This window comes from Pan paniscus, chromosome 13 (genome assembly GCF_029289425.2).
Source record: "Pan paniscus chromosome 13, NHGRI_mPanPan1-v2.0_pri, whole genome shotgun sequence".
Classification (NCBI taxonomy): domain Eukaryota; kingdom Metazoa; phylum Chordata; class Mammalia; order Primates; family Hominidae; genus Pan; species Pan paniscus.
In genome coordinates, this window is record NC_073262.2 from 54337091 (window position 1) to 54364243 (window position 27153).

The 27153-nt window shown below is 37.7% G+C and overlaps 1 protein-coding gene across 1 annotated transcript in view; it reads right to left on the minus strand.

The window, feature by feature from the left end:
* The window catches only part of NEB (nebulin), a 241876-nt gene that overhangs the window by 162022 nt on the left and 52701 nt on the right, over window positions 1-27153 (minus strand). Inside the window, exons 36-53 of the mRNA XM_034954281.3 lie at window positions 25175-25486; window positions 23826-24032; window positions 21857-21961; window positions 20635-20742; window positions 18930-19241; window positions 18173-18379; window positions 17600-17704; window positions 17342-17449; window positions 16395-16706; window positions 14982-15188; window positions 11627-11731; window positions 10549-10656; window positions 8718-9029; window positions 8382-8588; window positions 7839-7943; window positions 6579-6686; window positions 3161-3472; window positions 2763-2966 (exon numbers count right to left, since the gene is read on the minus strand). Of these exons, the coding sequence (XP_034810172.2) occupies window positions 2763-2966; window positions 3161-3472; window positions 6579-6686; window positions 7839-7943; window positions 8382-8588; window positions 8718-9029; window positions 10549-10656; window positions 11627-11731; window positions 14982-15188; window positions 16395-16706; window positions 17342-17449; window positions 17600-17704; window positions 18173-18379; window positions 18930-19241; window positions 20635-20742; window positions 21857-21961; window positions 23826-24032; window positions 25175-25486 (3444 nt within the window). The remainder of the gene's footprint in view (window positions 1-2762; window positions 2967-3160; window positions 3473-6578; window positions 6687-7838; window positions 7944-8381; window positions 8589-8717; window positions 9030-10548; window positions 10657-11626; window positions 11732-14981; window positions 15189-16394; window positions 16707-17341; window positions 17450-17599; window positions 17705-18172; window positions 18380-18929; window positions 19242-20634; window positions 20743-21856; window positions 21962-23825; window positions 24033-25174; window positions 25487-27153) is intronic.

A 27153-nucleotide genomic window follows, 5' to 3' on the forward strand; every position in this document is an offset into this window, starting at 1 on the left:
CTAGGAAAATTTGATTAAAAACAGAATATTTACACAGGGCAGAATATCTCCCTGCCAGATTACTTATCAATTCCAAAGGATAAAATGGTTACTCAACAGTACAGCAACCTGGCACCATCACTTTAACCAAGTGTTTAAGTTATTAGTAATAGAACAAATTGATATCCTGTGCCTCCTGATATGAGGTACTGAGGAGGACACAATGTGTGATCTCCTGCTGAAAAGATAATCTGAGTCTATCACAGGAACCCACCAGAAAACCCAAATGGAGGGAGATTCTACAAAATAACTGACCTATGTTCTTTACGAATGTCAAAAACTTGGAAGGCAAAGAAACAGTGAGGAACTAGTCCAGAGTAAAGGAGACTAAAGACATAGCAAGTAATGCAACCTGTGGTCTTGGATTAAATCCTGAGCCAGAGAAAATATTTTCTTTTCTTATAAAGGATATTAGTGATAAAATTGAATAAATTCTGTAGACTAGCAGACCAGTGGAAATTAATTTTGTGATTTTAATCATCACAATGTGATTATGTGAGTATGTTCTTATTCTTGGGAAATATAGACGGAATATTTAGGCATCATGAAGCAATTTAATTTCTCATATAGATATATAGATATAGATCTGAGAGAAAGAAAGGGAGAAAAAGAGACAAAAAGAGAAAGCAAATGTGGTAAAATTTTAACATTTGGGGAATCTGGGTATATGTATGCACACACACATACACACATATGTGAATTACATGTACTATTTTTTCAACTTTTCTGAGTGCCTGAAATTATTTCAATAAAAAATTTTTTTGTCTCATTGATTCCTTAAACTTGTCCATTTCCCTTTGAGGTGTGCAGCATGAGATGTGTGTGTCTGGCACTTTTCTTTTTCCTGCACATGTTTGCTATGGTGCATATAACCCAGAGAAGCCAATTAAGACCCTCAGCACCAAAACAAAGCAAGGCTTGTTAATTTCCATATGTGTGTATCCCAGTTCTGCACTACCCTTTTGGATTTAGTAACACCAGAGTTTCTCTTTAAAAAATTTTTTTATTTCCATATATTCATGGGGGCACAAGTGCAGTTGCATTGTGGTGAAGTCAGGGCCTTCAGTGCATCCATCACTGGAGCAACACACATTGTACCCACCAAGCAAACAGCAGAGTTTCTCTACCTGCTAACCACTGATATTGTGTATGGATGGTTCTTTGTTGTGGGGGCTGCCCCGTGCATTGTGGGGTGCTTAGCAGCATCCCTGGCTTCTACCCACTAGATGCCAGTAGCATGCCACTCCCCAGTTGTAAAAACCAAAAATATTTCTAGATGTTGCTAAATGTTCCTGTGGGACAAAATTGCTTCTGGTTGAAAGTCACTAAGTTAGATTATTTCTTCAATGGCATGTGCCACTTTCACCCCATGGAATGCAGAGAAACTGCTATTATTATTTACACTGGGATAGGTGTATCAGTTGATTCAGAAGGAGAGACTGCAAGCTCAAGGACCCCAGCTGGCCCGGGTTTTGTGTGGCAGTCCTGAGGCCTGAGAGCTCCATGTTTCAGCATTCCCCAAACTAGAGCACACTGCTGGGGAGTCCTGTCCCAGAACGTGTATATCGATAAACTTAATGATCTAGGGGTTCTCATTTGGTCACCTTATTAAGTTCAGATCTTTTTATCTCCTGTTTCATGGAAAGAAAAGAAACTTGGATTCCAACAAGGGGGAAACATTTTGTACAAATTTGTTGTTTTCTCATTTTGTTGGATTCTGTCATCATAAAAATAGTAAAAGAATAAGTAAATGCTTAAACATTCATAATGAAGCTGACAGGTCAGCATTTACTATACATTCTGGAAATCAGCATTATAAAAAGTCTGTGAGGGGTTAGTTAGGAAAAGAGGAACTACAGTTTATCAATGCTCATTCTAAGCTGATAATGGGCTTATATATTATATAAAACTTCTGATATATGATATATGTAAAGTGTATAGCATATTACATATAGTATATATATTCAGATCCTCCTAAGACCTACAGTAGATATATTTAGATCCTCCTAATAACAGATGGTTATTATATATCTGTTTAAATCTTCTTACCAATTACAGATTTCAGGGCACATACTTCAGTATTCTGTAATGTTCAAAGTTAGGCTTTTAGCTGAGCAGTGTTGAGTAATCTTTCCCTTCTTTGCATATAATTACTCCACCCTGCTATATTTTATGTATTTTTTCAATGAATATTTATTGAGTACCTATTATGTGCTAGATACTGGTTTCAGAGCTGGTGAAGAAAATAAGTTGAAGATGGAATAGATACTTATTTACAGTGACAGAATTATCCATTTATCCTGATTCAGCTAAACTAAAAGCATTATAATCATTTGTCAGGAAATACACTCTTTATAACACATCCATTGTGCCTGTGTAAGGTACTCAGAATCTTTCCCCCTCATATACTCTACCCCAACAAAAAACATCTGGGTGTTTCATGCACTCAAGTTTCAAAGAAAAACAGTTTGTTCGATCATTTTCCCATTATATTTTGGCTAAATAATAAATAAGCTTTGGGTGACAAAAATTGACACTGACCCATTTTTACATGATTCAGTGTAGGATAGTTGCTAATTCAAATAAAATGATCCAATATACAATTTTATGTGGTGATGTATGAGGCAATGCTTTGTGGTTCTACTCATTTATTAAGCAAGTGCTATTGAGCAAACACTAGGTAGCAGGCACTATAATCTATTTATTTCCAGAGTGCTACTCACATCACTCCTATTTTTGGCATTTGTCTTTGCCAGAACTATATCCATGGCATCAGGAATGCTGGTGAACTTGTTTCTGTCTGGAGGCTGACGATATTTCTTCTCACTGATGATTTCCGAAGCCCGCTTGTTCTTTTCTGCCTCTAAAGAACCCAAGGGACTCCATCCTATGCCTCTCAGCCACTCAAGGTCAGATTTATATAGATTCTGTGAAAAGACAGAGCAAGCCATCAAAATCCCATTCTCACCTGGACCCTTGATTCAAGTGATTCTATGCATTACAAACAGATGCATTTTAGATTTTCAATAATAATTCCTAATTTCTGCTTCTCTTTGACTAAATAGCTACTCATATAAAATATGAATTAATATATAAACTATTGGATTTAATAGAAACTGACCTCACTTTGCAGTTCATAAACTTTCTTAGCTTGCACAACATCGTTCTGATCAGGCAGACATGTCCACTGATGCAGGTAGTTCTTGTAGTCCACGTCACTAACCAACTCCTGACACTTCTTGGCCAGTACCACTCCCAACATGTCCACTGGGCTGGAGAACTTAGTTTTCCACTTCTCAAAGTCCTTCTTGTATTCTCTTTCACTCTGCATTTTGGCTACATTCATGGACAACACAAGTTTTGGGTCATCTTGCAGACTCCGGAATCCAACATGGTGGCCAAGTTGCTTTCGGTAGCCTTGTTTGTATTTATACTGAAATCAGAGAAAACACAGCTCTTTTAGTACACAAAGGCCAAGTTAAGCTCAACTTGCTTTTTTTTCTTTTCTTTCTTTCTTTTTTTTGAGACAGGGGTCTATGTTTCCCAGGCTGGTCTTGAACTCCCAGGCCTACTTTTCTAGCTTCAGCCTCCCTAGTAGCTGGGATTTACAGGTACATGCCACCTCATCCAGCTTCAGTTTGCCTTGTTTTCATGTTTGTTTTCCAAAACTGAAATGAGAGAAGGGTTGTCTATGCTAACTTAGTATGGAATGTTTACTTACTTAAACTAAGCCTTGTTTACATGGAAGCTTCTGAAGAAATCTAATGTAATTGAGTATCAAGAGAGGTTATGATAAGAAATTAATTCTAACTAGATGCAGAAATATATGTTTGGTTGTGCTAGATATTGTGTATTCTGACTTTGGGGTTGTATTTAATACAGCTCTTGTGATATTCTTATGGAAATGATAATCCTTACGGGCTAAATGGCAGAAAAATCAGGAAGATACATGACTAAGTAAATACGCCTAATAGTGCAGACTAATCCATTAAATAGCAGGATCTTTTTGTGGTTTGCCATGTGGTTATGTCATATAACCTTGTCCTGTTTGGGATCTATATCTTGCATGTGCAGATGGCTAAAAATAACTAAATATGTTAGATTAGGAAGAAAATTCCACAGGAGCTCAACATACTGCCAAATGGGTCAAAATGATTACATAAATTTAAGACAGTAAAAGTAAAATTTGGTATTTAGATTCAATTGAGAAAAATCACATTAGTACTAGATGACAATAACAACAGTGATAATAATAAGTATACTAACAGCATTTACTTGATGTTAGGTGCTGAACACATGTTATACGTTACATGATACCCAGCTTCATTATCACATATATAAAATATTCAGGAGTTTAAGTGGACTTTAACTTCAACATAAGCAATCTGACAAAATTGCTTTTTAAAAAGCAGTGCCATAGATTTTGTATGGGGCACAAATAAGCTTTCTGACCTGACCTTCCGTATCAAGAAAACAACACTAAATTTTGAGGGATTCTATTTTGACAAGAGTTTTGAAAAAATAGCACAAATTACAAATAGAATGATCAGAAGATTGAAGAATTTATAAAACTGAAAACAAAGGAGGGCAAATATGAAAATGTTTGAAGACCTATCAAGTGGAAGTGGAAATAGGCTGCTTTGTGGTGTTGTAGAACAGAGATCTAGAGCTTATTGGTAAAATATTTAGGCAAAAATAAGAAGGTATATAATGGCAATTAGAAATGATCTAACAAAGAAATGACCTGCCCTGAAGGACTCCAAAATTCCTTTAAAGAATTTTTTTATTTTTGAGATACCGTCTGGCTCTGTTGCCCAGGCTGGAGTGCAGTGGTGCGATCATGGCTCACTAAAGCCTCAGCCTTCCGAGCTCAAGTGATCCTCCCACCTCAGCCTCCCAAGTAGCTGAGACTCCAGGCATACACCACCATGCCCAGCTAATTTTTTATTTTTTGTAAAGAAAGAGTCTCACTACGTTGCCCAGGCTGGTCTTGAACTCCTGGCTTCAAATCATCTTCCTGCCTTGGCCTCCCAAAGTGCTGAGATTATGGGATGGGGCCACTGCACCCAGCCTCCAAAATTCTTATATTTTTAAGTATCTACAGAATTTTGGAGATGGAGAGAAGGTAGGATGCTGAGTGGGAGATTAGATTAAATGTCCTTTATGTTATCTTCCGACTCTAAATTCTATGATTCTAATTCATTAAATACTTATAAAATTGTTTTAATTTTCTGAAAATTTATAAATACAAGGACATTTGAAATTGAGGGAAATACATCTCTATAATAGTGGGAAAGTTCACTTATAGTTCATTTGAGAGTAAGATTTCAAAAGGTTCGAATTAATGGGTTCACACAAAAAGAAATGAGGTACTATCAAATGTTGTTAGGAAATTATTGATGTTATTTCTTCAATTCCTAAACTATCTTTAGCACATAGCACTAAATGAAAATGAGTTTACACATCATTATTGCTTTAGGCTTATCACCTCATTGATTTATTTTAATAAGGGATTGACCTGCAAGCTGGAGAGTGGGTAATAATATATCATCATATTAATTTTCCAACATTTCTGGAGTGCCAGAAATTAAGTGAATTAAATAAAATCTTCCCCTATATTCTTAGAATTTATTGTCAGATTCCATTTTTAGGCATTCCTTTCCTGCACTCTGTACTTCAACCTGCCTATTAACCAAATCCCTGTTTTCTTTCAAAGATTTTGATTAAGAGGTCCTGCTTCCCTATGAAATCCTGGTAATTTATTCACTATAACCAAGACCTTCTGAATTTTTGTGGTTAAGTTTTGGGATTAACAAAATGATATGCTAGCAATATGCAGAATATCTAAGTAAAATACTTGTAAAAAATTAACCAATAGAGACAATACCTACATAGAGACAATACCTAGTTTTTCACCAGATTTGCTACCGTTTCTAATCATAACTGGAATCTACCTTTGGGAGAGTGAATCTATGAACTTTAGATTGGATTTTCAGAAAGAAGAGTTAAGTAAGCCCTTGGGAACTTAAACCTAAATTTCTGGACCTTCTTGGATTTTTTATGTCCCAAGGTAATTTATTACAATTATATAAGTGCAAAATGGGCTAAACTGAAATAACTGACAGCCTATTTTAAAATATGTGCATATAAAATCTATCAGCATCAGTTTGTTGAGGTTGATTTATCATCTGGCACTTTGAATTTGTCTAAAATAGACAAGTAGAAAGCAGTAAAATTATTATATTTTCAGGCAAAGTAGGGAAAACTTGCAATCTCGGGTCCTTTGTAACATCTCCAAGTAGAGCATCTTACTCTAATGGATCTTAGAGGTCATCTGGCCCGACCTCTATTCAGGAAGCCCTTTTGACATATGAACAGTGAAAAAGAAGAGTGAACTCCGGATAAATGAAGAGGGTAGGAGAAAATGAAGGAAGCATTATATTTTGAAAGGTAAAGACTATCCATAAAAATAGTTACCGACATTAAGTCACCTGATTCAGATAAAAATATATCCTTATAGAACTCAAACTAGTACTCACATCACTAGCAATGTCTCTTGAAGCTTTAGCTAGCTGTACAGAAATTGCATCAACTGGGAGATCATAGCCTTTCTTCAAAGCTTCTTCCCATCCAAGTTTATAGAGTTTCTGAAAATTAAAGATATTCTTCAGCATTATTCTGTCTATATAAAGAATACCAATAGATTATTAGGGAAAAGTTTACCTACAGAGTGAATATCAGATCGAACATCATCTACCCTATCTTTAAAGATATGGATAAAAATAAAACAAGCTGTTTAAAGGAGGGGAAAAAGCACTGACTCAGCATCATATGACCTGGCTTTAATCTTTTTTGGCTGTGAGAATCCTGGTGGTATATTTTATCATAGCTTCTGCTGTTCAGAAACAATATGGTCATATCAGGCATATCACGTATCTTTCTCACTGCTGTTTAATACCGCCTGGGCTTACTATTTTGAAGATAGATATTAAGATAATTGCTAATAAAAAGAAAAACAGGTCACATTTTAATTAGCTAAGTGATAAAAGCAATAAATGATGAAATGCCTTTTATAAATTGCAATAATTTAGTTGCAATCTTTCTGAGTTGACTTTACTGATTGAATGGATGTATGTGTGTTAAAACTGGGTAATAACAAAAATAGCTCATAGTTATCCAGTACTTTCCATGGGCCAGGCACTGTATTGAGGATCTTATACAGAATTTCCCATTTAGTCCTCATGGCAATCCAATGTCATAGGCACTTTTATGGTCCCAATTTTAGGGATGAGGAAAGTGAGATTTAGATAGGTAATTGAGTTACCCAGTATTATACATCTCAAAACTCATACCAAGTCTGTTTGATGCAATTTTTACTTTATTTATGTATTTATTTATTAGAGACAGGGTCTCCCAATGTTGCCCAAACTGGATTCAAACTTCAGAGCTCAAGGGGTCCTCCTGCCTCAGCTTCCTGAGTAGCTGGGACTACAGGTGCATGTCATCACACCTGGCTGTTTGATGCAATTTTTTTCCAACAATTTTCTATTGATTTCCTGCTTGGTATCAAGCACAATGAACACAGAGATAAACAGACACAGAACCTGCTCCACAAAGCATACAGTTGTGGCTGAAGCCTTTGCTCTTAAGCACTCTATTTTGCAACATCCTGGGCTAATCAGTGTGTCATTTCCAAACTTCCATTGCTTCAACATTTATATCAGTATTTACTGTTACATTATTTTATAAGTTCATAAGTTTCAATACAAAACTTAAAATTAATTTTTATATAACTTTACCTGACTATACAGTGTTTGATTCTGCTTGGCTTGTAAAATATCTGGTGTATCAGGCATCACATGAATCTTGGTCTTATCTTTATTCCAATCAATGGTGTATAAATGCTAGGAAGTGGGAAAAAAAGACATGAAATTTGAATAACTGGGACAAGCAGGAAAGAAAAATATGTATTTATATATTAGTACTTGAATGCACTCAATTTGATGTAGTAAGTAATAACTAAGTAGCATATAATTCAGAAAAGACCCTAAAAACAAACTCAGATTTAAAAAAATAATCTTTTAAGTATTTTCTATTTTCTACAATGGATTGAAAGTATTGAAGATATAATAATTAAAAACATAAATAATTTCTAACCCAACTAGAAGGTCAAGAGAAGAAAAAAAATAAGGGGCAGAAGAAGATGGTGTAGGGGAATGATCTGGAATGGTTTGCCACAGCCTAGGAATGATGGACCTTAATTAGATTTCTCCAAACAAGAACCAGAGCCTGCTAGCCTTTCCTCACGTGGGAGCTGTGTGGACGGCCACTGTTCTCTGTACCTTGTTCATGGTATGTGCATTCTGCTTGGCAAGCACCATGTCCATGGAATCAGCCAGCTTCTTAAACTGGAAGTTGCTCGGGTGCTGGCGGTATTTCTGATCACTGGCATATTCAGTTGCTTTCTTGGCCTTCTCCACTTCCAGAGAACCTGCTGGACTCCAGCCAAGCCCTTTGTACCATTCATTGTAATCTTGCTTATATTCATTCTATAAAGAAGATAAGCAAATTCTACTTTATCTTATCCATTTAGACACAAACCATGGCATGTAAACAGACTGTGATCTCCCTTCCCATGCTAGGATTCCAACCATCACCCAAGTAGAAGAAAGCCTTACATCACTCTGTATGCGATTCATATTCCTGGTCAGCTCAATGTTCATTGCATCTGGAAGGAGGATGTACTTGTGAATCAGGTGCTTGTAGTTAGTGTTGGTGATGTTGGCTTGGGCATCCTTTGCAGCCGTGACACTGAGCATGTCGGCAGGGGTGTGGTAGCTGGTCTTTGTATTCTCATAGTTTTTCTTGTACTCCCGATCAGATTGCATCTTAGCCACTTGCATGGAATGGACTAATTTGGGATCATCCTCGAGACTGCGGAAACCAACCATTTTCCCCTTCCCTTTTTCATAATTGTACTTGTATTTATACTGTGAAGAAAATATGAGTTTTTACACAGAGCAATTCCTTTGACTAAAAATCGATCTAGTGTCAATATGCTATATTATTTTTGTATAATTATAAAATATAATTAAAAATTATATTTGTATAGAGCTCTATAGTTCACAAACTAATTTTTCATATTTATTGATGTAACTGAATACAACTCTCCCTTGTGAGGTAGATAGAAAAGTTCTTATTACTCTCCTCATTTTATAGATGAATAAGCTGAGACCCAGAGAGCTGAGCAACCTGCTGAGGCCACTGAGGATTAGAACCCAGATTTTGTGATGATGCATCACACTGACTTATGCATGTACTTTGCTGTTAGTGCTAAAGAGGCCTTTAGTAGGTAAAAAGAACACAGAAGATGAAAAAAAAAAGGCAAAAAAACAGAACATTTCTCTTAATGCTGCCCTGAGAAATTATTCTGTCAGTCATTTACTGATGAGAAAAGCTTCAATTATGAGACACACAGTGTAATTTTAGAATAGCTTTATATTCGTGGAGCTCCTTTTCCTTTAAGACTCTCTAAACTGCTATAACGGGGAAGAAATTGTACTATTTATCATCCCAACTTTCTTCTACAGAGGGGAGATCTTGATCCATGGAGAGCTTCTTTTTCTGCCTGTCTCCTTTTGGGGTTGCGTGTGCAAGTTGGGGGTAGAAGCTAGTAGAGCCAAATTACTCCAGCGTAATAGAGGGGAGAAGAATTTGGAGTTCTCAGGATAATAAGAGAGAATGGGATGGGCTGGATAGGTAGGGAAGATGAAGAACAGAGATGGGAGAGAAAGTAAAACTGATGGGTGACCAAGGAAAGATTGTTTTGAAATATGCTCCTCCCAGGACCTCCAAGTCATTAAATGTTCCCTGTGAGTGGATTTCTTGTGGAAACAACCAAATGAAAGAATTGAGTTTCATATAGGTGGCATGTCATGACAGTGATGTGTTGGTACACCTGCTTTTTTGCCGGCCAGCGCAGGGAAAGCCTCACTTTGTAGTGTTTGCCAATTTCTGTGGTGTAAATATGCCCATCACAGCTGATATCAAGCCACCGATGGTTTAACAACTGGTTTGCAAAAATTCCTGATTATTTACTCATCAACTATCATGAGCCCAAATGATCAGCACCCTTGCATACATGAGACATCCTGTTAGAAAATCAGATCCGAAGAAGGAGGAGGCAAGAACAACACAAGACTTTCACCAAGAAAGCTTAGTGAAGGGCTTTGAATTTCTATAAGCCATAGCCTTGGTGACAGATTCAAAGTAAGTTTATCTAGATCTCATGAGTCAGGGAGCTGACATCTATGAGGGTCACCATGTGGTTAGCTTGGTGTTTTTTCAGAAATATCAGAGAAAACACAAAAGCAAGGTTAAGAAGCATTCACAGAGAGTGAGACCCACTGTTTTTCATATTGTGTCCACTCAGTGTTTCCAGAACTCAGCCCTTATTATTTCGGTTCCTTAGAAACCCCCAGCCAGGTGACTGCTTTCCTCTGGACTTACATCACTTGCAATATCTCTGGAAGCCTTGGCAGCTTTGATAGGAATTGCATCAGGTCTGAGATCATAGCCTTTCTTTTTAGACTCTTCCAAGGAAAGTTTGTAGAGTTTCTGTAAAGAGAGGCAAAGGGAAGAGTTTTCTTCTAAATATGAAAGCCTGGATTTATTTTAGAAGAGTAAACTACCACTGTGGCGTCTTTTTTTTTGTTTTTGAGCAGAATGCTTCATTGGTGCTTCAGTGGCTGAATGTTCTTACAAGTAACATAACTGTGTTTGAAAAACAATCTATAACAAACTTAAACATATTTTCAAGAAACTACCTGAAAAAGTAAAAGTTACTGGTCTCTATTAGGTTGTAAATATACTTTAAAAAATGTGAAAGTCCCAGATTCTTATTGATGCAAATAAGAGTTAAAGGAAGACTACAAAACAGCCTTATTCTTACATCAAAAGAAAACGTCACTGTTTTATAATCAGCACTTTTATTTGTATAATAATGTGAAATCTACAATTAAAAAAAAAGGTCAGCTATTCCAAATCTCTGTGGAATTCAAACAAAGAAATGATAAAAATAGGATTAGAGGATTTCCTAGCAACTATGATTAGGATGAAAAAGGAAATGAAATAAAATATCAATACATTTGCACATTCTTTGTTTTGGGGTTTTGCCCCAGATTCTTCAAAATGTTCTTCTTCCCTTTCCATTTAATCCCTTCTTTAGAACCATCTCAAAGGCTTGATGGAAGGGCTCTCTAAGAACGAAATTCTAGGACTCTCATTTCCTTTTTCTCTTCTCCTGGCCCCGGAGCCTGTTTCTTTCTACCAAATCTCTCAATTTAATAAGGAGTGCCCCCCTAGAACAAAATCCAATCACCGTTCAAATTCTTAACTGCTTGGCCCAACCCCATCGACAGTCCTACTCCAACTCCGCAAAGCAAAATTAGAAAGAGTCTCATGTGTGGATTTCTACCATTATTTTTAAAACATTCACTCTCATAACTGAGAGAGATATTAATTAATTTGTTCTTACTGGTTCAAATCTGCTGGAGAGAAAGATGACAACAGGGGGAACTATACTTACATCACTCATATTAATTGCATTTGCCTTTGCCAAAATAATCTGGGGGATATCAGGCATGATGTGGACTTTGGTTTTGTCAGCCTCCCATGCTTGTTTGTAGAGATGCTAGGAAAAAAACAGTGTAAATTAGTGTTTAAAATCTTAAAAGAAGCTCACTTAGTACATACATATCATTGTACATATATATCAATATTTCATGTATTTTTATTAGCTAGGTTTAAATTAATTAATTTATTTATTTATTATTTTTGAGACAGAGTCTCGTGCTGTCACCCAGGCTGGAGTGCAGTAGTGCAATTATGGCTCACTGCAACCTCCACCTCCCAGGCTCAAACAATCCATCCTCCCACCTCAGCCTCCTGAGGAGCTGGGACTACAGGCATGCACTACCATGCCTGGCTAATTTTTGTATTTTTTGTAGAGATGGGTTTTTGCCATGTTGCCCAGGCTGGTTTCAAACTCCTGAGCTCAAGCAATCCACCTGCCTTCACCTTCCAAAGTGCTAGTATTACAGGCATGAGCCACTGCACCTGGCCCAAAAAAATTTTAATGGAAAAGTTGCTTATTCAAACAATACAGCAGGGAGGATGTAAGATGGAAAGTAAAAATGCTTTTTCCCCTTATCTTACAGCATGGAGGTAGCATTTGCCTCCTAAAATTTTCTCTGTAAATTAAAACACACATATAGTCCTTTTTAAATATACATGAAGTCATGTTCTACATCTTGATTTTTAACTTAATAATATAGGTTAGACATCTTTGAACCTTCTTAAAATAATTTACTTCATTCATTTTTAGAGCTACATAGTATTTCATTAGGAGGTATAATCTAATTAATTTAACCAGTTCTCTGGTGATGAATATTTAACTTATGGCCTCTAGCCTTTTTCTGCTACAAGCAATGCCATGATCCTTGTGGTGACATGGAGATGTGCCACCAATATACTCATTCAAGGAAGGACCTGATTCCCCAGCTTTTGGCAAATGGTCTCTAGTCACCAGCTGTCTCACTCAAGAGTATGCCCTTCCCAGATAACCACATTCAACAACTCATCAAAGTGGGGGTACAAAGATCTAGCCATTTCAGTTCAGTGCAGGTCTCTACTGACAGAGACACTTGAGAGCCCTCTGTGGGACTGGCCAAGACTTTGTCATGCCAGCATCACTGTTCAACTTCTCCTCCAGCCTAGTCCTTCTTCCCAAAGACTAGGATCCCTAAAAAATACTCTGTACTCCAATTTTCATCTTAGCATCTCCTTTCAGAAACCCTAAACTGCAAAACATATTCTTGTGTGTGTGTATGTATGTATGTATGTGTATCTTTGCACACATATATAAGGATTTCTATAGGGTAATGATACCTGAGTTTTAAATTTTAACGAACATTAACAAATGGCCCATTAAAAGTTTGCTTTAACAGAAACTCCCTTACAGATATTGCATGTAACACAGCTTTTTAATTTTTGCAAATGCAATAGATGATAAATGCTATCTCTTTGTTTTAGCCCATCTTAATTAAAATAAGAATAACCTTTTTCTGGACTAGAGATTGGCAAACTTTTTCTGTATAGACAGAAATTCCTTAAATTTCAGGCTTTGTGGGCTAAACAATTGCTGTCATTAGCTACTCAACTCTGCTGTTGTAGTCCAAAAGCAGCCAGAGACCACACGCCAACAAACAGCTGTGGTTGTGTCACTATAAAACTTTATTTACAAAAACAGTCATTTTTCTGAACTCTGTTTTAGACCAGCACTATACAATAGAACTTTCTGCAATGATGGAAATGTTCTGCATAATCCAATATGGTAGAACCTAGCCACATAGGCCGATTGAGTACTTGAAATGTAGCTAATGTGAATGAGAAACTGAATTATTAATATGATTTATGTAAATATAAATCAACACATGTGGCTAGTAGTAATAGTATTGGACAGTGAAATGCTAGTGGAAAGAGTGGTGACTAGTTATCAGAATCCCTGTTCTAGTCCAGACCCTGCTGTTGACCCGCTGTGTGGGAGGTGCTTTGCTTCTCTGGGCTGTTCTTTTCTCAACTCTGCAATGGGAGGATTCAACTTGATGGTCATCAAGATGTCTCTTGGTGCCAGTACGTGCTAGTTCTATGATTCTCCTCTTGGCATCATTATCCTGAAATGTTAATCACTAACACTGAAAAAAATAGATATCCTCATGGTAGTTTAGATTTAAATCTTAAAAGAGGCACAGAAATTTGTGCCTTGTCTTTGAGGCAGGTCCCTTTCAAGGAGGTTGATCTCCACAAATCATTCAATTCTCTGAAGACTCCAGGGGGTTTGCTCCGTGGCTTAGCATAATACAGTTCTATCTTTCTAGCACAACTATGGCCATTATTTTCTGCAACTGTTTCACGTTTAGATCCAAATCATCTTTTTCTCTGTTATCAAAGGCATTTCTCATTTTGATCCACCAGTGCTGCTGCAGTTATTTTATTACTTTTAACTTCAAAAACAGATGTTCAAGGTTGATTGTACTTGTTGGTCTTGATCTCTTATTGCAAATCAATGTAAAAATAGAGTAAGTCTTTTCTAAAAGCTGGAATAATTCATGAACCAAGGAAACACTGATGTAGAACAATTGCCCTCAAGATTACCCAGAGAACGTCCTGGTTTGAAATGCTGCTACAGGCATGTAATCTTGGAATTTTCTTTGATCCCATCAAAGCAGAAAGCAAGCTGGGGTTTGGGAGGTGGTTTCCAACACCAGCTACCATCAGGAAATCTGCTGATTCAGTGTCATGAATGTCTATTCAACCTCACCTTAGACAAACAGGACTCATTTTCAAGAGGTGCAGTAAAAGAAAAAGTCCCTATTTATTTGGTTATGTCAATGAGATAGGATGGTTCATTGAAGATTTGAAGACTACTAGTTAGAAATAATTCCTAGCACTTTGGGAGGCCGAGGCGGGCGGATCACGAGGTCAGGAGATCGAGACCATCCTGGCTAACACGGTGAAACCCCGTCTCTACTAAAAATACAAAAAATTAGCCGGGCGTGGTAGCGGGCGCCTGTAGTCCCAGCTACTCGGGAGGCTGAGGCAGGAGAATGGCGTGAACCCGGGAGGCGGAGCTTGCAGTGAGCCGAGATCGCGCCACTGCACTCCAGCCTGGGCGACAGAGCGAGACTCCGTCTCAAAAAAAAAAAAAAAAGAAAGAAAGAATTCCTATTCTTTTTTTTTTTAACGACAAGACTCTTTTTCTAGGTAAAATAACCTCAAGTGTGATGCCCTATAACTGTATTAGCAAAACCTGTGGATTAAATGTAAATTATACCTGGATTCTCTCTGATGCATATGAAACACTGCATTATTGAAAGACTTACTTCGTTCATAATTTTTGCATTATTCTGGGCCAAAACCATGTTCATCGAGTCCATCAATGTGGAATACTTCAAAGTGTCTGGGTGCTGGCGGTACTTCTTTTCACTAATAATCTCCATGGCTTTCTTGTTTTTCTCTGCTTCCAGGGAGCCCAGAGGGAGCCATCCAATGCCCTTCATGAAGTCAGCATAGTCAGCCTTGTACTGATTCTGCAAAAGAGGAAAAATTAAATTATGAGAAGAAACTGGAACTTCCCAAGAATCCTAAGTGTGTGTTTAACATTCTGTAACTTCCACTTCATTTGTAACTTTTCTGTAACTTTTCCACTTCAATATTTGCTTGAATATTGGTATTTAACCAATAGCATGTTGAACTTCAACCATTTCTTCCCTAAACTTTTATCCTTTTTATATTTCCTTGCATGATAAATTAAAAATAAGCAGAAATGTCTTTGTGACTTGTTTTTCTCAATGCCTTCATAAAGAAAAAGTACTAAGAAATACCACATAGATTCATCTCCCAGGTGACTGTTATCTCCTTGAGAAAAGCAACTATGCTGACCTTTCTTATAAAAATTCCCAAGTCCCCTTGGTTAACAGAAGACTATGGAAACCCCATTTTTCTCTTTCACTGTCTTTGATCAACCACCACCATTACAATTCCCTCAGGTATGCCAGAAACCTTCCTGGTACTTTGTGTAAATTTCATTTTTTCGTCCTCAGCTTTGACATTTCTCTCTACACCTGTGCCATGGCTGCTTTCATTCAAGCACTTACTACCTCCCTGACAATTAATAGCTCAGCCCTCACATTCCCAAAGAGAAATGTAGCCTTGCTTTCGTCTGCTTTGGGTTTGTAACTTAATTCACCTCTCCAACCATCAAATGGACTCTTTAGCTAAATTCTTGGCTCTATTCTTTCTCTGTCTTCCTTATATTTAGTCTAAAGGCTGCCTCAGTCATCACCTTCTCAAAATTTCATTAGTAAGGTAGGCAATTGCAAAGTTAGAAGTGGTAGAATGAAACCCGGTTGGGAGGGAGGGGCTGGAGCTATCAGGTTATCTGATTTCTTACTTTCCCTTTTAATCCTCTATTAAAAGCCTATTATGCTTTTGACCATCTTTGCTAGACATATTTCTTTCAATACACTCTTTCTGAAATGAAGTTCCATTTGCTGTTGTGGAATTCAGAATCCAACAATGCTCCCAGCAAAAATAGTAGAAAACAAGACTTTAGTTTCTAGAATTGATCTCCTTTTGTTAAAGGACATGAATTCAATCTAAGGTAACAAATGAAACACTATGTTGGGAAATTGCAGATGAATTTCTTTCAGGATTTTCAAAACGTCATTACTTATGGTCACTCATGATTGCTTATTATCCGGAGTAAACACTCTGCAAATGTGGTTTTCACGTACATCACTTTGAATCTGCATCATATTTTTGGCCAATTCAAAGCTCATGGCATCAGGAAGCATGTTGTAGGTATGGATCACGTTCCTGTAGTTGGCATTGGTGGCCGCTTCCTGAGACTTCTTGGCTGCCACCACACTGAGCATGTCCACCGGGGTGTGGAAGGAGGTCTTGGATTTCTCATATCCCTTCTTGTATTCCTGGTCTGACTGCATCTTGGCCACTTGCATGAAGTGCACCAGCTTAGGGTCATCTTCCAGGCTCCGGAAGCCAATGTGTTTCCCTTTGGCTTGTTCATAGGCTTTCTTGTATTTGTACTGTGGACAGAGAAGAAATTATGGTGATGAAAATGGTAAAAGAGAACAAAGTACCATTTGCTAGGTGATGTTAGCTTTGTCTTAGATGAAGGGTTTTAGAGCTACTCTAAAATTAGAAGGGAGGCACTCGTGAGGGAGCAAACTCTTTTTACTTCATTTTTTTTTTCCCCGAGACTTGAGTCCATGGAAAGAAAATAATCTCAGAGTTAATCGAAGAGATGTGTAAATAAATTGGTTTAGAGAGATTTAGAAAGCAGATTTCCCCACTCAGTTGTCTAAGTGACAGAAAAGGCTGCAGGCAGGATTTCTCATGGTGCATCTTTAAAGAGAGGGCCTGGTCATGGGCCTCCTGGTAAAACATGTAGATTGCATCTTTACATTTGCTTAGGATTGTAAGTGATTTGAATAGACTCTAAAGGCTACTTATTTTAACAAGACTCAGTCACTACTTACATTAAATAATGAACAGATGATTAGAGGGTACTTGGATGGGGTGAAGGGAGGTGTCTTGTGTCACATGGGATGGCATTCCCACCAACACTGAATGGAGCTGACCACTGCTCCTACATACACACAAGCTTAGCGCATTTGTTCTTACTTGCTCAACCCCAAAAAGGCCCAGTGGAAGCACTTACATCACTGGCAATGTCTCTAGAGGCTCTTGCAGCCTTTATTGCAATGGCATCAGGCCTCAGGTCATATCCTTTCTTCTTTTCTTCTTCCCAGCCAGCTTTGTACAGTTTCTAAACAATAAAATAGAAAAACAACAGCATCTTGTTATTGGGGTTAGAATAGAGGTCCTGACTACAAAGTGGTTGGTATGTAGAATGCAGACATAAGTATCAGTTCCCTTTAACCTTCTCCCCAGCTTTTGCTGTTGTTAACCTACTTACATCACTCATGGTGATTTGGTTTACTCTGGAGAGTAAAATATCCGGTGTGTCAGGCATGACATGAATGGTGGCCTTGTCCTTGTTCCATTTTTCAGTGTAGAGCCTCTGCAATAAAAAGTCAGGTGCATGATTTTACAGCAGGACAAGTTTGACCCAATGCTAGCAAGAGGAAGAGATTTGCAACTCCATGGTAAAAGAGGTTAAATGGATATTAGAAAATGGATGAAATAACAAAAAGATGGGCCAAGTAAACTAAATACACAATGAGAAAAAAATTGTTGAATAAGGCAACCCTCTACCACCAAAGCACCAAATACCATCTTGCCCCCACCGCACAACCATGTGGAGTTTTGTGGTTCTGTCACATTCTTAACATGCTGTTGAGAGATGATCTGAGGGGTCACTATGAAAGAGAATGCTCTAAACATGATGGAAGCAATAGAGTCCCCCTCCCACCACCAGCACCAAGACGATCAGAAAGAAACACTGTAGGAGACGATGGGGGCACTGCCAGGCTCAATGGCATGAACACCATGAGGGTTCCGTGGGCGAGGCTGGCAGGTGAGTCCTTACCTTGTCCATGTTCAGTTTGTTACTCTTGTTAAGTGCCTGTTCCATTGTGTCCATGGCGTACGTGAACTTCAGCTTCTCGGGGTGCTGGCGATACTTCTTCTCACTAAGAATCTCTCCTGCTTTCTTTGCCTTCTCCACCTCCAGGGACTCTATGGGCACCCAGCCAATCCCTTTCATCCAATTGGTGAAGTCAGATTTGTACAGATTCTTTACAGTGAGAAAAAAAATTTCATTTCAGAAAGAGTCAGGGCTTGGGTTTCTTTGGCTATGTGATTTACTTACAATCAAAAAGAAATAGAGAAGCTGGGAGGGGGAGAATAATCTGCTTTTTACTCCCTACAGTCTTTCAGAAGAAATTAATTAAAAAAGTAATTGCATTCATAGTGGTTTTGAACAGGAAATCCTGACCCAGCAATTCCTTTAACAAGTTAACTTTCTTGAGGAAAATAAATGAAAAATTAACAGAATTTTGCACTGGAAGGAAAATTATATAACATCTATTTGAGCCTCCTAATTTTTCACAGACAACATCATATGTTTGGGTCTAATACCAACATTTGAAATATATTTGTATGCATATACATAAAATTAACAACAAAGCCACCTATAGTTCAAATGAGTGAAATCCTAAAACTCTGAGTTCTGGAGGGAATCCTTAATTACAGTGAGTGCAGCCAGGTGTGGGATGGAGTAAGTGGCTCCTGTTTTTCCCTCCCACCCATTAGAAATGGATAACAACTTGGTAACCAGTACATACATCGCTCTGAATCTGCATGGCATTCCTGGAGTGCTCCACATTCAAGGCATCGGGCAGGAGAGTGTAGTGGTGGTATGACTGTCTGTAGTTGGCGTTGGTGGCAACCTCCTGAGATTTCTTTGCAGCTGTCACACTGACCATATCCAGAGGTGTGTGGTACTTGGTCTTGCTGGCTTCATAGCCCTTTTTGTACTCACGATCAGACTGGATTTTGGCCACATTCATGTAGTGAACCAGTTTAGGATCATCCTGAAGACTGAGAAATCCAACTTGCTTGCCTTTGGCTTTCTCGTAGGCCTCCTTATATTTGCACTATTTGAAAACAAAGGGCAAACAGAAGTTAGCTAGCATAGAAGTCTGATATAAACTGAATTTATACAACAAATTAAGCAAAAGCCAACTTCAGTCTGAATCTAGGTAACATCGAAGTTTTTTTTGTATTTTAAAATAAACAATTAGCAAAATATTTTTAATGGCTCATCTTGAGACCTGCCCTGGAGATGATTAAAAATGGAATAATGGAATAGTTTATATTAATACTCTTCATAAGTAGATTATTTGAATATACTCAAAGGTTCCTGAGAAGTTGGCTTATGAAGCATTTGATGTATGCTTTTTTTGTTTTTTTGGTTTTTTTGTTGAGACAGGGTCTTGCTCTGTCCCCCAGGCTAGAGTGCAATGGTGCAGTCATGACTCCCTGCAGCCTCTGGGGCCCTCCCTCCTCAGCTTCCCAAAGTGCTAGGATTAGACGTGTGAGCCACCATGTCTGGTCAATGTATGCTTTTTTATGACTATATTTCCATTATTAATTTGTATTACCTTAAAAAGTATTTGTATGAGTAAATTTCAGCCCTAATACAAATTAGTGTATTAATCTTGAAATTAATGCCTTTTTTCTCTATCAAGGCATTTATTATGTCAATTCATATAGGAATATAACTTAATTTGTAAAAAAAAATTAACTAAAATCCTGTTATGTAATTAACTAAAATCCTGTTATATAATCCATGGAAATAGAAATACGAAAAACCAGAAAGAATTAGCAAAATATTTTTTCTGGTTTTCCATATTTCTATTTCCATGGATTTTTTTTCTTCATGGAAATTATAAAATTAAAACACTGAATTATTTTAAAATACTTGGAGACTTTTCTAATTTAGTGATATTTTAGTATATCATGACTTTTTTCATGACAAAATCCAAATAAAAAGTGGTTTTTAAGTTCATAACAATGATACTAATGAAAGTTTTAAGTACTTCACAGTTTTTAAAAAAGAATTTTCTTCTAAAACTTTATTAAGCTTTTAAATATGTGAAAAATATTTTAAGTGAGGCAATATAAATAACGTAATTGGCAATTAGGATTTTAGGAAATATTTTTATATTATAATTTCTTTACTTGCTTCTTTATGTAGTTGATGCAATCTTATACATCACATATAGATTTTTTTTTTTTTCTTTTTTAGAGACGGGATCTCACTCTATCACCCAGGCTGCTCACTGCAGCTTCAAACTCCTGGGTTAAAGAGATCCTCCCATCTCAGCCTCTCAAATAGTTGGAACTACAGGTACACGCCACCACATCTGGCTAATTTTTTTTTTTATTTCTGTAGAGACAGGGTCTTGCTATGTTGCCCAGGCTGGTCTTGAACTCCTGAAGTCTTTTAGATAGACAGAAAGTTTCCTACTTTTAAGTTAGACTTACATCACTAGCAATATTCCTTGAACTTTTTGCAGCAACAATTGGGATGGCATCTGGTCTCAAATCATAGCCCTTGGCAATGGTTTTCTTCCAATCTGCTTTATAATGAGCCTTCAAAAAAGTAGAGGTTATTTTATTATTTGACATCATTAAAAGAGGAATGGAACAGAATGCCAAAATGTTTCTTATAAAACATGTCGTAATAGATCCCTTTCTATTAAGACAATCTATGAAGTTAGGACTATTAGTTTGTCTTTTATGTATATAATTGATTTTACTTAAAAGGATCAGTAAACTGTATACACAGTATAATCTCAACTGATCAAAAAATGTATATGCTTGCATAACAAAGCAACAGAAAGGTAATGCTTTGACTGTTGGATAACAGAAGGTTTTCATTTATTTTTCATAATTTTCTATATTTTCCAACTTTTCTATAATAAATATATAATACTTTTGGAAAAACGTTTCTTGTAATGAAGCATTTCAAGCTTATAGGAAGATATGAATACTAAAACTAAAAATCCAGATGTAGTACAACTCAGCTTTAATTGATCTTAATGCTTAAATATTACTTAGAAAAGTCTTTCCCCTTAATGAAACAAAAGCACAGGAATGTATAGTTGGATATGAAACAGAGCCTAAAAACATTGGAAAGAATGAATAAGCCATCTTTTAAAAAATTAACAATTTTATCCAAGTTTTATTATGTTTTTAAATTAGGATTTATCAATATCCTTTTTTTAAAAAAGGAAACAATTCATAATAGTGGATTTAAACATTACCACCAATTAGATGTCTAGACTACTCAAGAGAAAGGCTAGTTACATACAAAAAAAGATTTTGTGAAGAAAACTAAACTTTTTTGGATGTTTTAATAAATAATTAAAAGTTGTAAAAAGCAATATTTTCCATACTACAGACTAGGCACTCTTGTGTTTTCCAATCTTGTCTGTCTCATGTTCCATTTTTTTTTAAATGGGACACGACTTACTTGACTGACTTTACAACCCACTAATAAGTCACAGCCCATAGTTTGGAAAAGCCTGTATTAAGCAAAATTTTATTGCAGCCCCCTTGGCTCATGTTGCATGGTTAAGGGTTTAATGTGGAGGCTCAGGGTCCACACTGAATTGCCCCCCCTACAATTCTCAGGGCAAGAGTTGCAAAGAACCAGAAAGGAGAGGCCCGCATACGCAATATTAGCACTGGGCCAAATACTCACATCACTCATGTTGAGGGCGTTGACTTTGGCTTGAATAAACTGAGGCAATTCGGGGTCAATAGTATACTTGTGCTTCAGTTTCTCTCCCTCCACCTTGTAGTTCAACTAAAAACAAAGGAGACAGCATGCACATATCATTAGCTGACATAATATAAATTTCATCAAGCAGAGACTCCTTTAAAACGGAAGGCTATCATTTGTGTTTTCCATTTACGAGACAAATGCCTACTCTGTCATAAGGGAGGGGCCCTGGTAGACGCATTTATGTTCCCATTCTACCAGTATTTATTGGACAGCACTGTGGGCCAGGCAGGGTGGTAAGTTCTGTGTTTAAAGAGGTGAGGAAGGCAGATCTGTCCTGTTGGAGCTTACTGTCCAATAGAAAGGACAGACATAAAACATGTAAACTACAAACTATCACTAGAATTTGTGATGTGTTGTCAATGGAATCATTGTAGCAAAGAAACAAGGATGGTCAGTAAAGCCACTCTGCAGAGGTAACATTTACGCTCAAACTTAGAGAGAGGGGCAGAGGAAGAGTGTTCGGGATCTGAGGCTGGAAATGGCCTGGCCACCTTGAGTAAATGAAAGCAGTCCAAGTCACAGGGCTGGAATGTGCCTGGGTAGACGTGGGGGTGGAGCAGTATTAGACAGAAGGTGCAGAAGGGCCACAGAGAGGAGGGTCTTTTGTCAAGTTGATGAGTTTGGATTTCACTTCACATTCAAGAAATTCCTAAGAGGTTTTACACATAAGAGGGACATGATTTGATTCGTGTTTTAAGACAGGCTCTTGTGATTGTTTGAGACCTCAGGCAGGGAGTCCAGATAACAGGTTATTGCAGTTGTCCACACAAGCCATACAGAAGCTGGAAGTAGGGTTGGTGGCATTTGAGAGCAGACTGGCTGAGAGATATTTAGGAAGCTGACTCAGCAGAGGTACTGGATGTGGGAGTTCACACAGGGAGGTGTTAACCGTGACTGCCAAGTTTCCAGCTTGAGTAACGAGGTAGATGTTGATGGCATTTATTGTGATGTGGAAGACTTTATATAGTGAGTGTACAGTTTGCCTAGCTAACTGGAAAAACACCATGAGAAGTGACATATCGCTCAGTACAAAAGAAAAAGAATTGACACCAGTTATTACTCCTAAGATAGAATTAACCCTTAGACATCTGTGATAATGTGGGGGCAGGAGCTAAGATCCATAGATCTTCAAATCCAAGGCAAGCAAAGCATTTCCCCACCTTCCAAAATCTGGGGCTAAAATACAAAAAGTCTCTTTGCTTTTTACTTACCTGTCTCTTTCTGGTGGAGGCATTTTAACAGAACTCTAAAATTAACAAGTCATGTGAGGCCCTCAGCATTGTAATTAGCTTCTGACAGAAAGAATAAGAGTCCATACAGACGTGTCTCAGAATGAGACATACAGATGTGGTATGAGTCCACGGTGTAAGAGTCCATACAGACGTGGTCTCAGAATGAGATCCCAGATGACTGCAAATAAACTGCTTATCTCCTCCCTAGAGGCCTCATTCTAAGATTGCCTCTCAGAACATGGAGCTATTATGCGAGGGGATTAGGACATTATGCCTCTTCCCTATGTGGCTAGGTAGAAATATTGCAACCAAGAGCAATAAATAGCTTGTTTTGCAATTCATACAGAGCCACAGATAATAATAGTAATAATGTTATTTCATATGTATAATGCATATCCGCTTATGAATAGCACAGGCTCTCTACATTTGGAAAACAAAGCAAATTTGGAATAGTCCCCCATTTTCATCTCCCTGTTTTTCCCATGTTCAAGATCCCAGTTGCCTCAAAAGGCAGCCCTTTCTCTCATACCTATGAAAGCAGTTTATTTGCTAACATAGATGCATCCTCACACATTGAATTAAGAAGGATGGAGGAGTGGCTCAGACACGTGTGGTTATTTACGGGCAAATCATTTTGAAAGGAAAGCACTCACATCACTTAGCTGCTTTGTGTTATGCTGAGCCAACACCATGCCCATGGAATCAGGCACACTTGTGAACTTGATGGTATCTGGGTGCTGTCGATACTTCCTCTCATTTAATGCATCGCCTGCTTTCTTGACCTTCTCCACCTCCAGGGAACCAATAGGGATCCATCCGATGCCCTTCAAGAAGCTGTTATACTCGTCTTTATACACATTCTGTAAAAGGGTAAGCTAATATGAGAAGATACCCTGGAGAATATTCAAGGGATGTTTCTGGGATCTGCAATTCTATCCAAGGGAAATGAATAGCAACTCTTCAGCATGCTCATGTCTGACTGTCTGTCACAGAGCTTATCTGGAGTGTGGTAATAAGAAGAAGCTGTTCTGTTGTTAGAGTGCATTATACAACACAGAAGGGAATCTAGGTCACATATTTTCATGGGTACTGCTAAAAAAAATTTTGTCACTTTTGACAATAAATTGGTACTTTCTATAATGGTTGTTTATCTTAAAGCATTTTTTTCAAATCACTTACTGTATTATGAAGCCTAATAAAATAGAGAGAAATGATCATGCTTTAGAGTGCATTATGCAACACAGAGGGGAATCCAGGTCACTATGGGTGCTGCTAAAAAGTATTTTGTCACTTTTGACAATAAATTGGGCTTTCCTTTGATTCCACTGAAGACTTCAAAACTAAATTACATCCATACTGTCCACCTAGGCTATGCTTGAGCTCATCTGGGGAGCAATATTTTTATCGAGTGCCAATAAATGTATAACACTTCTTTCCTTTACAGAGGACAATTCTAACAGAAATCTGGCTCCTGCAGCAGGAGAGGCTCTGAATGTTAAACACCTTTCCATGCAACTCTCCATCAATCATGTTGCAAGCACAAAACCTTCCTGGTTAATTTTAGATGACTCATTACAGAGATTTACATGGATGACATTGTGACCTTGAGTTAATAAAGGAAAAAAAAAAAACACCTTTCCCAAATTCAGGAAGGATAGAAAATTCTTCTATTTTTGCATTTTGTATCTATCACCATTGCAGCCAACCCATCAGGAATACCCATCTCCTCTTGCTGTGAATCAAAGTGGCTCTCATAGTTAGTGGAATATAGTTTTATCTTTCATCCATAAGTTAATAAAGACAACATCAATAATTATGATATAAGCACAGAAAGCAGGCAAAAACAGCTTGTCTACCATGCCTTTGGTAGTCTTTCAGTAATGGTTGTTTATTCTAAAGTGCATTTGTCAAATAGCTTACTGTAGTATGAAGTCTAATAAAAGCGAGAAGTGATCATCCTTTAAGTGCAAACATCTCTGGGTCTGTTGTTACACATACTTACATCACTCTGAATTTGATTGACATTCCTCGTATGCTCAAGACTCATGGCGTCAGGTAGGTATGTGTAATGATGCAATGGCTGTTTGTAGTTGACATTGGTAGCGACATCCTGGGCCATCTTTGCAGCTGTGATGCTAACCATGTCCCCAGGGGTATGGTAGCTGGTTTTGGTGTTCTCATAGTTCTTCTTGTATTCACGATCAGACTGCAGCTTTGCCACATTCATATAGTGGACCAGCTTGGGATCATCCTGGAGGCTTCTGAAACCCACATGCTTTCCCTTTGACTTCTCATAAGCTTCCTTGTATTTATACTGTGGAGGCAGAATTGGGTTAGCAAAGTCCTAGGCATTGATGGCATTAGTGCTGCAATTACTTTCACACATAAAGACACTCAGAGCTTTGTGACTTTCTCAAGAGTGTACAAAAAATGCAAACCACAACCCCCTCCAAAAAGTTCAGTGAAAACATATATTGGAGTTACAAGTGAGTGTCACGATAAATTCAAGATCAGTTTATTTTCTTTGCTATGACTCCTACAGATAATTTGCATGTGGAACTTTATTTTAAACAAACTGAATTTTCACACTTAATATGAACATGACACATTCTAAATATAAGGCCAATATCTCTTGGTTTCATAGGGTTTCATAGGTTTCTATTTAATATGTTATTTACATCACAAATATGAGTGCCAGCTATAGGATAGCTGGGCCTTCACTGACTCCTTTTATCAGCAGCTGCTTTCCAAGCTCACTGCTGAAATAGCTGCAAATAAATTAAGAAGCCACAGTAAGGACCTGCTGTGGGGTTTTCCCATCAATAAAAACCTAATGGAAAAAGTTCTGCTGTCCAAAGCCTCTCACTGCTGGAATCAGCAATGGGATATAGATTGAGCAATCTTGTAACAGGTCAGAACCTCAACTGTTATGCAAGAGAATTCAAATCCACTTAAACCCTGCAGACTTTCAGCTCCTGCTATTTAAGCCTTAATTCATAAATAAGAGTTTAGCAGGCAAAAGGATCGTCAAGTAATTTCTAACATGTGAAAAATCACTGTGTAAGTGCTAAAAAAAAAAAAGAAAAAAAAAAGAATAAAGTTATACTGTAGACTTTCACTTTCTACTTAAACTAGAAATGTATTTCATAGTGATGTGCATCGTGTGCAGACCTCCGAGGAAGATGTTTTCAGTATCATTCCTACAAGGAAAGTAGCAGAGTTTTTACACCTCTATTTCCTATGTGGTCTGTATACCTGGTTGGTTTCTTTCTTCTCTTTTCTCAAACCAAGATTTTATTCCCTGGGATAGCATGTAACAGTGAACTCTGCAGGGCATGCATGCTTTCTAAAAATTTTTCTTTTTCTTTTTTTTTTTTTTGAGATGGAGTCTCCCTCTGTCGCCCAGGCTGGAGTGCAGTGGCGCAATCTCGGCTCACTGCAAGCTCCGCCTCCCGGGTTCACGCCATTCTCGGGCCTCAGCCTCCCTAGCAGCTGGGACTACAGGCGCCCGCCACCATTCGATCTCCTGACCTCGTGATCCGCCCTTCTGAAATTTTGGCCAGGCGTGAGCAACCATGCCCGGCCAAAATTTTGTTTTTCAAAGATGGAAAGGAGTAGAAGTGTATACTTTTTCTGTTACAGGAAATGGACATCAATTTACATGAATCAAAATTATATCCTAAAAAAGTGGACTTTTCCCTCTTTGGTTTATAAAAATCTGTACATTTTATATAACATCTTTTCAATCTTTTTAATACAATTATAATGCAGGCAGTCATTTGAATTTAATGTGGTAATGTCAGTCAGGGTGTTCCCACTGAAAATAAATGTGGGCTGTCAGGGAAATGTGTCAGTGAAGGTAATTCCGGCTATGAATCAAAGGAGAAAGCCACTGTCAGATTTATGACAGCTCTACCAAGTGGGGTCAACTCAAAAGAACCACAAAAATGTTTCTAAAAGTGACAGGTTTTCCAAACAATA